A 15580-nucleotide genomic window follows, 5' to 3' on the forward strand; every position below is an offset into this window, starting at 1 on the left:
AAGTGACCCCTGATCAATTCTCCAACAAGAAAAAGCATCCTCTCCACATCCACCCTGTCAATACCCCTCAGGATTTTAAAGGTTTCAATCCACTTATTCTTCTAAACTCTAGAGATACAAACCTAATCTCATCAACCTTTCCTCATAAGACAACCCACACATTCCTGGTATTAGTTTAGTAAATCTTCTCTGAACTGCAAATGTGTTTACATCTTTCCTTGAATAAGGAGGCCAATTTTGTAAACAGTATTCCAGATATGGTCTCAGTAATGCCCTGTACAACTGAAGCAGAATCTTCCTACTTTTGTAATCAATTCTTCACACAGTTAATTATAACATTCTATTAGCTTGCTCTGTGCTACACCTTTATTCCAGCCCCGTGCGATGATTGCAGTAGGATGTTCAGATTCTTGTGCATCCCTGAGCTCTGCAATCTCTCACCATTTAGATAATAAGCTTTTTTTTTCTTCTTGCCAAAATGGACTATGACACATTTTCTCTCATTATACTCCATTTGCCAAGTTTTTGCCCATTCACTTAACTTCGCTGGCCTTTTGTAGCCTCCTTGCATTCTCTTTGTGATTTCCTTGCCTACCTTTGTGTCTTCAGCAAATTTAACAAACATACCTTCAGCCCCTTCATCCAAGTCACTTGTATAAATTGTAAATAGTTGTGGCCCTATCCTGATCCCTGTGGCACACCACTTTTCACATCCTGCCAACTAGTAAAAGATCAATTTTTGCCAACTCTGTTTCCTAATAGCTAGCCAATCTTCACTCCATGTCAATATGTTATACTCCACACCATGAGTTTTTATTTTGTACAATAACCTTGGCCCCTTATCAGATGCCTTCTGAAAATCCAAATATATATCCACCAGATCCCCTTTATCCACAACACGTGATTCCTTCAAAGAACTCCAATAAATTGCTGAAACAGGATTTCCCTATGATAAAACCATGTTGATACTACTTGATTGCCCTGAATTTTTCCATGTGACTTACTATAGCAACTTTAATAATGGCTTCTAAGTTTCCCACTATAATGTTAGGATAACTGACCTAAATACTGGAAATTTACCGCCTGACCCGCCCGAGGCTCCTAAGATCCCGCCTGAGGTCAACCGAGAATGTTCCACTGGAGGAGGTATACCATTCTGGTATAATTCAAGCAATAGTGTTTTGTTCTGTCTCCCTCATTTTTTAAGAAAGCAGTTACATTTGCTATTTTCTAATGGAATATAAATTTGCCCAGGTATCAAAATATAGTACTTTAATTTAGATTGGCATGTCTATGATTACTAATCCATTTGAGGAGATCCTTCTACCAAAACCCATATTTTAGAGGATATTTCCTTCAGTGTTAAATGTGAGCAATGAAGATGGGCAAAAGGTGGGGATAATATGAAAATGTAAGCAGCAAGGCAGAGGAAATTGGAAGGGGAGGAAAAGCTTGAAAGGTCTATTTAAAAAAAAAATTCTGATATTTGTGATGCTGTAAAGATATAGCTGAGTTTGTGATATATTTATAAACCGTCTTAGTTATTATTCTCTTTTCCAAGTAAAAATGGAAACAAATATATAGCTGCTTGATGCAAATTTTTACAACCAAGTTACTGCATTTCAAATAAGATAATGTACACCATCTTAATTTTCTGGCCTTGTAGTTTTTACATATTATAATTTTGTCAATTTTATACATCACTGATCTTCAATATTGTTAGATAATGCCATGTCAAAATATTAACGGCAAGATAAACATCTTGATTTGAGACCTAAATTATGAGCACGAAATGTTGTGTATCTTTGTGGTAGAATTTCATGCTTTTGTGCCATTTGGTCACTCAGGGACTGCACACTTTTCGATTGTAGGTATTGTCACAACTCTATAATGGCTCTTTCACATGTATCCTCATTACATTTTATGAATTAATAATTTGAACTTAAGCTTTCCTGTAGCCGAATACAGTATTGACATATAGGGAAATGGGCATAAGTATTCCTTTAGCAATAGGCAGCATTACAGTTCAGCAAACTTGTAACTTTGGACCTCAGTAAAGATTCTCTGGATATTAATAATATGACAAAGATACGAGAGTTATTGACATGCCACTCTGTTTTAGAATATATGACTTTTGTAATCATAAGAACATAAGAACATAAGAAATAGGATCAGGAGTAGGCCATCTAGCCCTTGGAGCCTGCCCCGCCATTCAGTAAGATCATGGCTGATCTGTTGTGGCTCAGTTCCACTTTCCCGCCCTCTCCCCATAACCCTTAATCCCCTCTCTTATCAAAAACCCATCAACCCGCTTCTTAAAAATATTTAGCGAGGCAGCCTCCACCACTTCAACGGGCAGAGAATTCCAGAGATTCACCACCCTTTGAGTGAAGAAGTTCCTCCTCAACTCCGTTCTAAACCGCCTCCCCTTTATCTTGAGGCTGTGCCCCCTAGTCCTACTGTCTTTTTTGAGCGGGAAGAGTCTCTCCACCTCTATCCTATCCATCCCATTCATCATCTTATACGTCTCAATGAGATCTCCCCTCATTCTTCTAAACTCTAGCGAGTACAAGCCTAGTTTATTCAGCCTCTCCTCATAGCTCAACCCCCTCAACTCCGGTATCAGCCTAGTAAACCTCCTCTGCACTCCCTCCAGGGCCAAAATATCCTTGCACAGGTGCGGCGCCCAAAACTGCACACAGTACTCCAGCTGCGGCCTCACCAATGCCCTATACAGCTGCAGCAAGACCTCCCTACTTTTATATTCAATCCCCCTCGAATATAAAAGTAGTAATATATACAATATAATATCGAATATAAAAATATAAAAGTAATCATAGAATCATACAGTGAAGAAGGAGGCAATTCAGCCCATCAAGTCTGCACTAACCACGTTCCCAACCAGGCCCTATCCCCTTAACCCCAAGTATTTACACTGCTATTCCCCCGACACTAAGGGTCAATTTAGCATGGCAATCAACCTAACCTGCACATCTGTCGACTGTGGGAGGGAACTGAAGCATCTGGAGGAAACCCACGCAGACATGGGGAGAATGTTTATGTGAAGTTTGCACAATGACCTGAGCCAGGAATCGAACCTGGGTCCCTGGCACTATGACGCAACAGTGCTAACCACTGTGCCATCGTGTCACCCTAAATGTCTCTTGGGATTCTACAACGTTTGTTTTCTCCATCCCGCTTTTAATTATTAAAAGAACAACTTGCATTTATATGATCCTTCTATCCTTAGGACATCCCGAAGTGCTTCATAACCACTGCTGTACTTTATAGTCATTGCAATATGTCAGCAACTACTGCAGCTAGTTCGCACAGCAACATTCCAAAAACACTGAGATAAATAAACAAATGAACTGTTATGATTCAGGAATAAAGATTGGCTAGGATGTCAAGAAAATTCCCCTGTTATTCTTCAAGTAGTGCTATGGGATTTTTTTTTTCCAAGCATGTGAAAGGACATTTTGCTTAACGTTTTGATTTGATTTATTATTGTCACGTGTATTGGGATACAATGAAAAGTATTGTTCCTTGTGCACTATACCATTCATAAAGCATAAAGGGGAGAAGAAATGGATACGGTGGTACCGTGGTTAGCACTGCTGCCTCAACGTCAGGGACTGGGTTTGTTTCCTGGCTTGGGTCACCGTCTGTGTGGAGTTTACACGTTCTCCTCGTGTCTGCTGGATTTCCTCCAGATTCTCCAGTTTCCTCCCACGATCCAAGGATGTGCAGGTTAGGGGGATTGGCCATGCTAAATTGCTCCTTTTGAGTCAGAGAATTAGCAGTGTAAATACATGGGGTTATGGGGACACAGCCTGGGTTGGATTTATGTCGGTACAGGGGTTGATGGGCCAAATGGCCTCTTTCTGCCCTGCAGGGATTCTATCATAGGGTGCAGAATATAGTGTTGCAGCTACAAATAGGGTGAAGAGAAAGAACAGTTTAATATGACAGGACTATTCAATAGTCTGATGACAAGGAAGAAGCTGTTCTTGAGTCTACTGGAATGTGTTTTCAGACTTTTGTATCTTTTTCCCAATGAAGAAGGTGGAGAAGAGAATGTCCATAGCATGTGGGATCCTTGATTATGCTGACTGCTTTTCCAAAGCAGCGGGAAGTGTAGACAGAGCCAATGGATGGAAGGCTGGTTTTGCATGATGGACTGGGCTGCATTCACAACCCTTTGTAGTTTCTTGCATCTTGGTCAGAGCAGGAACCATACCAGGCTGTGATACATCCTGATAGGATGCTTTCTATGGTGCATCTATAGTAATTGTTAAGAGTTGTAGTGGACATGCCGAATTTCTGCAAAAGTAGAGGCATTGAGGTTTTTTGATTTTTCTTAAAAGTGTGTGTTTCTTAACACATACTTACCGTCGGTGTGGAGGAGCCAGGACAGTTTCTTGGTGATTTGAACACCTAGAAATTGGAAGCTTCTGGCCATCTCCACTCGTTAAGCAACTGACACTTGAATTTCAGTACAGATGTTGATCTGGTGATGTGGTTGTACTGCACTCGCTTCTAATATGCTGTACAAGTGTACTTGATGCATTGTTGGGATAACTAGGCCTACAGTAAAGATATTAAAGTATAGACCAACAAAACAGAATATTTTTGAGCCAATCATTGGCATTTCAAAGTTATATTATTCCTCTGACCAGCATTACATTCTTTTGGAAAACCACGGACTTGCTTCTAAGTGATCTCAATGAAAATTGACTTACAATATTATGGTATTCTAGTTAATTGGAAACTGTCAACTTTTAAATATATATTATGATACATGCTCCAACAAGAATTTTATGCATTGATCTGTTCTACAATTGAGTAATGTAACGTACGTTCTCCAAATTAGACAAAGCATTGCGTTTTATAAGACCTTTTCTTTTGTACTATTGGTACAACTGGAATATTGTTTGAAAATTGTTATGATTTCATCAATTGCAAGTGACTTTCTGTTGATAAAACTGGGAACTCTAGTTCAAAGTGTGCCATAAACCATCATGTCAGCCAAGCATTTCCGATTTGATGACTTGGCATCTAAGACATTCTTGTCATGCTATAACTGACACCATTGATTGAGATCAGTGATTTGGAGGGGGGAGGGGGTTGGTTGATTGGTTGGTTATTCTCCTCCTGAGTTTACTATATATCCTTATTGTAGAGTTATTTATGATTTCAAGGCCCCCATTGAAGATTGAAAAATATATTTTTTTAGTCAGTTTTGTGCTGCATGTATGTATCCAAGATGATAAATAATTTAGTCTCATTTTCAAAAATGTCTTCAGTTTATAAAATGCAAACCCTGCAAAAAGCATGAGAAAATAATTTAAGATTTTTTTAGCACACACATTTGTTGGTACTTGAATCCAATGGAGAATGCATCAGCTAATTAGACATAAAATATATAAAACTATAATATAAAGCTAACGATAGTCTGGCATAATTTCATGGAGGGAAAATATTTGCTCTGATTATTCGCCATCAGATATGACTATCATAGTCATCTAGTTGCCCAGTTAAACTGTTTTGAATGTTTAGACACTTAGTGTATTAATCAAATGTCTTTGGAATGTTGGTCAGTCTCCAAACTGATATGCATTGACGTGAGCAGGAAGAAGTCAGTGAGTAATTTAGGAAGAACATGGTAAGACAGTTTCCTCTTCCTGAAATGCTGTCACTATAAAGTAGAAGTCCAAATGAATTTCAAGATATTTCAGAGTTTCTATGAGATTTATAAATAAATGTTATTGACAGTGATTTTTGTGAAGTTCCACTCAAAAACTGCAAATCTGGATTCTATCTGTGGCACTTAAAGTGACTTCAATAATCCTAATGGAATAACAGCAGTCAGTGCAACATCCTCTTGTGTATATTTGTGCCAGTGCCTATTTTATACGTTACATTTTATTTTGAGTATCACTTGGTGCATAGGGGTATTTAAGTTTATCATTGCAGCATTTGTATTCCCTCTTTCTCAACTGCAACTTCCTTATTACCCAGCAACTTCTGCGACTTGGACTTTGAATGCTCTGGCTGGTGGTACTGTCTTCCAGCTCAAGTGTGTCATATCAGTTAACATGTTTCTATAAGCTCATGTGTTCTAGTTGCCTGCTGTATTCTTGAGTGCCCAAAGAATGTAAATGTTCATTAGTCTTGAAAATAGAATACTAGCAGACTTAAATATGAATCTGATCTATTTTGGAAGTATTACCTTCATGGTTACATTGATTAGGTATTTAAAAATACTCTGGCTCTGCTGAACATTGCACTTTCTTATTTTTGCATTCTTGCAATTCAGAACTGAGGCATGATGCAGTTTACTTAGACAAGAGTGGGAACAATGCCAGGGGATATGTTGGCAAAAATACTAGTTGCGTGGTGGGTTTTCCTTTGCTTTCTGCCAAAGGCTGTGCTTTGCTTACAAACATTAGTATGAGGTTAATGTGTTAAAACACAAGCTACTAAATGGTGCATTTATTTATTTTAAGTGTTCTTCTCTTTAAAAACAAATTAGTTTCTTTCATTTTTAAAAAGAAAGCATTTTCTAGTACTTGTTTTGCTGCACAGTGCATCCTCTGCCCAATCAGGCTTTCCTTCGTCAGCAGGAGGTTACTGCAGCCAGACCTAGACCACTGCAGTTACTTGACCATTTGTCGATTCGACTTTTTCTTATGTGCTTGCTATTTCTTTACTGCAGTGAAAATGTGGATGTCTACTGCCTTCATATTGCTGAGGACGATGGGGAAGTCGATGGAGATTTTCCACCATTAGATTCCAATGAGCCTATTCACAAGTTCGGCTTCAGTACATTGGCACTAGTTGAAAAGTACTCACCGCCTGGGCTGGCAACGAAACAGTCTCTCTTTGTTCGAATGTAAGTTTTAAAAAAAATTTAACCTTTTCTATTTGGACCTGCCGTTCATTATGTTGCATTGTATTTGTTAACAAAGTATTAGAGTATGCAAATATATTTTAATAGGTTTGATAGGTCTTAACAAGTTGACTGTTCTACCATGTGGGAAATCTTGTTTTTAGATGTAGCACTAATTAATAGAATATCCTTTTTCTCAGCTGTGCAAATTTCTCAACTTGATCATAATAAGCCAATGTAAAAACAGCAGCACAAAATGTCTTATATTTTTTAAACCATGTAATCTGGTGTTGACATTTCATGTAAGACTGGTGTGTGTGTGTTATTTTGCTATGAATCATAATTATATAGGTTTCCTTGGTGGTGTTTATTTTTACCATTTTTGTTACGTCCTGAAATACTGGAGAATTCTCTTAAGAGTCTCTGCAGTTCTTGCTCAGTGATAGCAAACAACTGTACAAATATCTGTAGTCATGGCTTAAATATTTTGAAATTTTCCTTCTGATTTGACCACCCCCCCCCCCCCCATTACAATCACAAAACTAAAAACAGTGCTTCCTGTGTTTGAATATAGTTGTCCACATTTTTGGTAATTCTGTAAAAGTACGACGCAAGTATTCATGCCAGTTTTAATTCTCAATTAAGTCTTTCGACTACATTGGTTAGAACTACACTGTTGATGTTATACATGTAATAGGAAACTGCAGTACAAGTTAAATAAATTGGCAAATAAGAGTAACAGACACAGGCAAAATATCATTGCTATGTAATTAAACCTCTCTGGACATAATTCTATCGTTAGGATTGAAGAAAATGTAATCTAGATTATATCAACTTATTTTAGTTAGAGCTGCTCTTTTCCCCTGCCCATGTGACTTTCTGTGACAAAATCTGAAATAAATATAACTCAGTACAAATGTTAACATGTTTATACAATTGTCTTTAACCACTGTGACTAAATGACATACTGATCATATTCTGATGTGCTGATGGGAAAGTTAATCTTGCTTATTGTTTTGTAATACTGATTTATTTTGCCTTTGAGTATAGTCACATGAAACAAATCTGTTAAATAAAATCCTTTGAGAGCAGAGAAGTACCTGTATCTATGACTAACTTCTATCTGCACTTTTAGTGTAGAGATAATGAACACATTTAGGGCATTCAAAACCTGCAAAACATCAGACACAAATTATATGGAGTTAGTTTAAAAAGAGAAAAAAAATGAGGAAAATTACTCTGAAATTTCAACAAACTTGAAACTAATTATTTGAAAATACCTGAAAGGCTAGTTAAATCCCCGTACAGCATTAATAATGTTGAAAATAGCAATTATAAGTTTATTTGCAACTGAATGACGTACACATAGGAGGTGCTTTAGGGTGAATGTATCTTTTCATCAATTTATTAACTTAATACGCTTGGAATTAACTAAATATACCTTGCTGAAATATTTCTTTGCTGCATAAGTGTTATTGGTTTTTGCTTTCTTTTGAGAAATTAGATACTGCAGCTGCAAAATCTTTTTATGAGTGAAAGTGCTTTGTTATTACCTTTTTACTGTGTATGGTATTTGATCTGGCTGCATGCCAACTGCAGATCTTGCCCTTTACATTTTTAGAGTATTACAATGGTTTGTTATTCTAAATCCAGATTGTTGATCCAGTCAGATATTTTACATTTGGACTTAACATAGATTTAGTACAAGTAAAATTGACATGGTTTCCTTTTTGGCAGGGAACCCTGTCTGGAAAAAGAACTTTTCTATAAATATTAAAATTTGGGCAATAATGTGCAGATGCACATTTTTTTTTGTAATAACACATAGTTTAGTCTTTTTGATCTTTATTTTTGCAATCTTAATTTCAAATTAAAGAAGATTAACTTAAAATGTGGCAAAATACGCTGGCTGGAAATATGAAAGAAATGTTTTCAATCTTACCGTAGCACTGGGATCAAAACTTTTGCAGACGTTGTTTAACCTGTAATAGGCTAGACAACATTCCCACAAAAAAGTGAGGGAAAATAACAACTGCTCACACTTGCCTGACGATATTTGATTGCTATACTGGAGATGAAACCTCACAAAATGGCATCAGAGTTGTACTGATAAAACTTGTGTGCACATAAATCTCAGGACTTGGAAGGATGTAAAGTGCATCTCGCTTTTCTAAACTTCTCTTCCAGTTATCAGAATTGATTCACATGTTGGAATCTGGTCACTTTTTTCTTCAAGTCTGCATATTCTACATTTACACTATAGTTAAATGCACAATATGTATTCCATAAATTGATACAGTTTTTAAAGTTATGTATGATAAGAATCAGGCTCAGAAACTGCACATTCAATTCAATTAGCCCAATTTTTTTTTTTGTTTTTACCACAGTTTTCTCAAAGGAATAAACTAATAGTTGAACTAATTTGGCTATGGTTCCTGGTGACTTTCAGCATTGTAGTTCAAGGGTGCTGACAGAAAATTGCCTTCGCCTATAGCTTGATACTAAGTAAGGAACATGGGCAAAGAGAGAAGTGGATGCCAGTGAAATTATGTAGTCTTTGAAAGGGTTTTTTTATTGGCAAATTATATTAACGATGTCTGACTCTTGGGAAAGCATTGTGATCAGGCATGAGAGAAAGTAGTTGCTTAATGTGCACTTCAGGAATTGATGGGTTTTGCTTTACATGTTTAATGCTTTGTTTCAAAACATGTATTTTAGTTATAAATTTTGAAACAGCGTGTTGGTAAATCAGTATGTGTGTGTGCATTATGGGAAATAGTCCTCCTTTTAGAGGGCACAAAAATATTACAAGCACCGATTTGAATATGCACCTACCTTACCCTTTTAAAGCTCATTATGTCTACTGGTTAGTTCCATTCTGAAAGACCAAATCAAGTATGTGATTTATTTATCTTGGATTATACTTACCCTGTCAATTTTCTTTGAAGTATCCAACTCCTGTAATGTAAATTTGTATTCTATTGCGCCGTACCAAATTTTAACTCTGATCACAAAATATTAAACAGATTTAAAATCAAGAATGCTTGCTCCTCTTGACTAAATGCTCCATAATATATTAAGTTGTGCAAGCAGCTACCTAATTTGTTAATTTGAGTTTCAAGACAGCTATTCAGGAGCCAGGCATTTATTTAAAGTATGAGGTCATTGGATATGTAGATTTCAACTTGTGTGAAAGCAAAGTCCTATGGATGCTGAAAAACTGAAATGAAGCCCGGGAGTGCTGGGATTACTCTGCACATCTGACAGCATCTGTGGAGAGAGAAACAAGTTAGTGTTTCAAGTCAAAATCTGATCCTTCAAATGTTTTGAAGAAGCCATATTTGATTTGTAAAGTTTAATTCTGTTTATCTCTTCACAGATGCAGCCAGACCTGCTGAGTATTTCCAGAACTTTCCATTTTATTTCAGATTTCAGCTGATGATGTGTTGTGTCATTATCTATACACAAGGCTGAATGAAATGTAAATAGTAGTTAGTATACAATTATGGAGGACATTAGGTTAATGTGTTGAATATTTAGAAATCCAGTCATGAAACAAAACATGTTAGATCTTTGTCAACCAACAGATATACATTGTTCAGCTAAAGATGCAGTTTCCTTTTTTTTACACTTCCAAATTGTTTTTGGGTGGCTTCCATACCTTTTTGCATCATTCTATTTTCCTGTTGTGAGGCTCCTTAGCAACTGTATCATTCAGTTATATTTATTTCTCTCAGCAGAATCCATTTTCTCTTATCCCTAAACTGCCAGAGCTGTACGCATCATCATACTTCAAATTAGTAGTGTGAGGAATAAAATGAGGTGTCAGAATTTGTCTACTTTATGAATACAAGTGGGAAAGGAGGAGTTAAGTGAAACAATGTAAACACTTGAGTTAGACTGTATTTGTTATACCATGTCAGTAGGAAGTACAGAAGCCACTGGGAAAAATGGATTGGTTAAATTTGTGCTAATTAAAACTATTACACACTTCAGTTTATAAGCAAAGCTCAGTAGTTGTCAGTAGAAATAGTTGTTGGTATGTTTTTGATGCCTAGCTTAATGTGGTTGTCTGTGCAAGATGTTGGTTATCATGACTGGTAAATAATTGAGTTTGAATAGAGAGAGAGCCCTCATTATCCTCCACCTGTGCCCAGCTGGAGGGGAGGGTTGGGATAAAGTCATTAACTGTCCTTTACTGGCACCACAAAGAACTCAAATACATCTGTGTCTTATTTTCTTTTCTGGCACAATCAGTTGAGCAAGCTAAGCAGGCATGACCAAATTTGGCAACTTCTGTGGACTTTGGCAAAGTAATGTAGCAGTCTTTTAAGAAACAGTCTGAGGGCAGTTACTTTGGCTCCTGTATGCCATCATTAGTGTTTTGAGTGCTGTGTTTGAAACTAGTCATTTTGCAGAGGCAAATGAGTTGAATCAAGTCTAGATTTTCCTGGTGAAATGTGCTTTTCTACTTTCATCTTATTATTTAAAACAGCTTGTAATAGCCACATTTTCCATAGTAATTGCAATGCTGACTGGAAGTGGCATTGACTCTAATATATTCCTGGGAGCATGAGCAGAGTTAGCTTAAATATTACAGAAATGAGTAACTGCTCTGATTAGATCCTGTTAACTTAAAACTTAATTGGATCACTTTTTAAGTCAAAATAGGGTTTTTACATTTGTATTTCTGGCCTAAAGTAAAATGTTTGGCCTTTTATAAGCATATGTAGAAAATTGAAAATATAATTAATACGGAACAGAGCACGAATATCTCACCCACATTTGTTCTAGTGAATAGCTTATATCTCAAAAATGATGCCAGTAATTTTTGAAGACAAATAAGTTAAGAATTTAGTTTGCTTGTATTCTTAATATAAGCTTTATGTAATGTGTATGAAGACCAGCTTAATTTACTGATTAATAACTGTCTTGTAAAACTGATTAGTGATGCAATATTTCTGTAAACTGGTATATATTTTTGAATAATGTACAATGAGTCTCTGAATCCAAGATCTAAACAGAAAATTCTGAAGAATAAAGATTGGATGCACAACAGATTAATCAGCATTTTGAAGAGAAATATAGGTTAAATGTTTTGACGAAAGATTATATTCAAAGTATTGGTCTTGTTTTTCTCCCAAGATGCTATGCAACCCGTTGCCTTCAGCACTTCCTTTTGAATTTATCATCCTTGTGGCTCCAAATGTTATTCCTGTGATCATGAGTATTAATTTGTTCAGGTAACCTGGATGGTAAACATGTTACTCGGGTTGAGATTATTCCCACTTTACCACAAGCCAATGCACTGATGAGTATGGTGGTCCTGCTGGAAAAACGGTCAAAAGCATGTCAATGTTCTGCATATGTTTTGCTGGCTATTATTACAAAGTTGGGGATGCCCAAACCTTGATTCTTGCCATCTTGAACCTGGTTAAGTTGCTTATCATTGTGATAGAGTTTTGAACATACAAAGCTTGTACCTGCATAGATTCTCTCTGTGCCAAAATTTGTACTTTTCGTTACTTATGGACAAATAGTACAGCAGCTTCAGCCAAAGAGCAGTTGTTAAATGTGAATATCCAGAGTTGCTATCTCAATTAATTGCTCCTCAAATATGATATCTTGCCCTTAGCCTCTTCACTTTTGTATCAGTAATTTGATATATTAGCCTATTAATTGCCTATTGTACTTGTCACAGGAAGATTGTTACTGGTGTAGGCTCGATAGGCCAAATGGCCTTTTTTCTATACTGTAGGGATTTTATATCTTGTGCTGCAAGTCAAATGTTATAAGTGGGGAACTAGTCCCTTCACCTTTTGAATATTTTGGGAGACTTGAAAATTGACACATTTTTAAATGTGAAAATGGTTTCTCTCTCAATCCAATCTTTTGTTCCCTCCATTTACTTCTTTCTGTATAAGATTTGATCTTGAATTCACTCCCTTACATTTATCCTCTTTGTTCTTTCCTGTACGAATCTACCAATCTTTAAATCTCGTTGGCTGCCATGTTCTCAGCCGCTACACTGAACAACTCCTCATCCTCAGTGATTTCAATTTGCACCTCAACTCATCATTCTCTTTCTTTTTGTCCTCCCTTCACCTTTCCCTCTTTAAATTCCCCAACCCATAATCACAGTTATCCCTTTGTACTCGGTACTCACCAAGCTATATCCTTGTTAGATGGCAGATTAATAAAGAAAAGATTACATTTGAATATTGCCTACAATGTTCTAAAGCATGTCTCAACTAGGGTTGTATAGAAGTCACTATCATATATGTGCAAAAAGTGGTGAGGTTCCATAAAGGATGAGTAAACAGAAGTAAGTGGGTTTTGACTGAAAGTTTCACAACCTTGTAACACTGATCTTTAAAGTTCCATTTGGTTGCACTTCTGCTGCTTCAATCCAGACTTCACTTGCAAATAGTACATGATTCAAAGGTTATGTTCCAAGATGCTAAACAAGCTTCATCACATATTCAGTAAACCAAACTTGGAATTTAATTTTATAAGTTGTTTAGTTTTGCAATGATTTTAAGAAAACAAATACAGGAGGTATTTGAAGTTTATAGTTTGACAGATTACCACTTACCATTGTACATTTGATTTACATAATTTGCTGTTAATTTGAACAGATGGTGGCGTATTTCCTGTTTTTTAATGATAACAGCATTGTACCTTTTCATGTTTGCTTTCATAATCATAACTTTGCTGTTGCATTTTGAGGCAATTTCCTTGAATGTTATTTTCATTTTACTCCAATAAACCCTGCCACCCTGGATCTGCTGCTGAAGCTGTAGAGGAAGATGGAGAGCACAGTTACCTCAGAATGATCACTATCATTAACATTCACGGGTGGTTCACTTATCATTTCTGACTGCAGAGACATGGCAGCCTTTATGAAACGTCTGCAGGTGTAGCAAGATGATACATATAACATTGTGCCACAATGGATTTATGTATTCGGTTATAAAAGAAAAGTCTAATGAAAAAATACACAAGGTAATTCTTTATTCCTGCACCATACAATTTGTCAGTAATGCCCTTAGAAGATAAGCAGTGTTTTTTTTGCCTACTTTAGTCCTGTCTCCTGGAAGCTTTTAACTGGGGTCACATCTTTTGGTGTGGAATTTACTGGTGCGCCCAGGCTGTTCTTCTAAGATCAGGAAGGCACTTTTATATCTAATAACCCAAAAAAATAGAATGGGTGCACAGGATTGATACTGCACAGAAGACCCAAATGATCCTGCTTCCCTAACAAGGGCCCACAACAACATCCAAAACAATGTGAACAGTACCTTTTTTTCAGTCTTGACCACTTAACTGATCCTTACATAACCCCACAGATGAAAGTAATATAAACCTGTGAAAATAAAATATTATTTAAATATTCAAATCCATTGTCAAAGATGTTATTCAGTGTAGAAAAGTTACAACAAGGAATATTTCTTTTCCTGATGTCAGTTGCATAGATCCACTGATGGGGATCCCTTCAACATGGATCCACTGGAGCAGTGCAGTGTTGATATCAGGGCCTCGGTTAGGTATTGAAATAGGATTTCACTCAAAGGTGAAATCTGCCTGTTTGCATTTGAGTGTATAACTCGGGCTGATGCTGCTGCACTGTCTATTTCAGTCGAGGCACATTTGTCTATTTCAGTGCCTTAGGTGGTATTAAAAGATTACATGGCACTATTCAAAGAAAAGCCACAAGTTATTCCTTCCTCAATTGCTACCAAAAGCAAAATATTTGCCTCGCTGTTTTGTGTAGGATTTGTGTGTCAAGAGAATCCACATTTACTGCCCAGTTGCTGCTTTTCACAGTAATTTTGTGTATCTGATAGGTCTGAGAGATTTGATGTTATTTAAATATAAGTACAAATGTCATAGATTTGCCCTGCTCTGAATTCATGTCAAACTCCAAACCCAGTGTTTAGTCATTTTTTTCCCCCTGGTATCAATGATGGGTCAACTGCAGCTGCCAATGTTTGCTTAGAATTTTTTTTGTAGCAATGTGGCTGAAATCAAGAGCTTTCATATTTTAACCAACCATCTTTTGTTTTGTGAACAGTATGTTAGGATCCCAAGGCACTATACTAGAATTCATGTTACTTTGTTTATAGAGACAGATATATTTGTATGCCTGTGCAACTTGAATAAACTGTTATTTCTATCATGAGAGGAACCACATGGGTATTCAATCATTAAAATAACTTCTGCTATCATCTGTAATCAGTTGCAACCCAACCTGTGATCATCTGTGCATGTATTATAAGTATTAATGCAAGTGGCCTTGAATAATAGGATCATGACAAATATCCAGTGCAAGAGCCTTGATGCTGAAAATGTTCCTGTCATCCAATGTTGCTCATCAGTTGGCAGGAAATATTTGCAATTAGGGATGTTATAATCCATAAAACAATGGCGAGAACCCATAAGTAGTCAAATTAGGAAGCTCTGATGACCTCATAATCTCAGTAAACAAAACTTCTGTCAAGTGTGAGTTATCTGAACCTTATGTTTGGATTACTGCCTTATTTTCACTTAACAATATCAGATATCTGTGTAATGGAAAGAGTAAGAAGTAATGCGCATTAGCTGAAGTTTTTTTTTAAAACTGCTTTGTTGCAGCAATGTTATTTCGAGATATTACCTGATGTAAGTTGAAAATATAAATTAATGTAA

The 15580-nt window shown here is 36.5% G+C and overlaps 1 protein-coding gene across 4 annotated transcripts in view; it reads left to right on the top strand.

The window, feature by feature from the left end:
- Positions 1-15580, top strand: part of mapkap1 (MAPK associated protein 1) — a 282802-nt gene that overhangs the window by 148815 nt on the left and 118407 nt on the right. For all 4 annotated transcript variants that reach the window (XM_080212198.1, XM_080212199.1, XM_080212200.1 and 1 more), the window contains one exon: positions 6719-6895. In XM_080212198.1, the coding sequence (XP_080068324.1) occupies positions 6719-6895 (177 nt within the window). The remainder of the gene's footprint in view (positions 1-6718; positions 6896-15580) is intronic.

Source organism: Carcharhinus amblyrhynchos, chromosome 25 (assembly GCF_965287045.1).
Source record: "Carcharhinus amblyrhynchos chromosome 25, sCarAmb.v2.hapA, whole genome shotgun sequence".
NCBI lineage: Eukaryota > Metazoa > Chordata > Chondrichthyes > Carcharhiniformes > Carcharhinidae > Carcharhinus > Carcharhinus amblyrhynchos.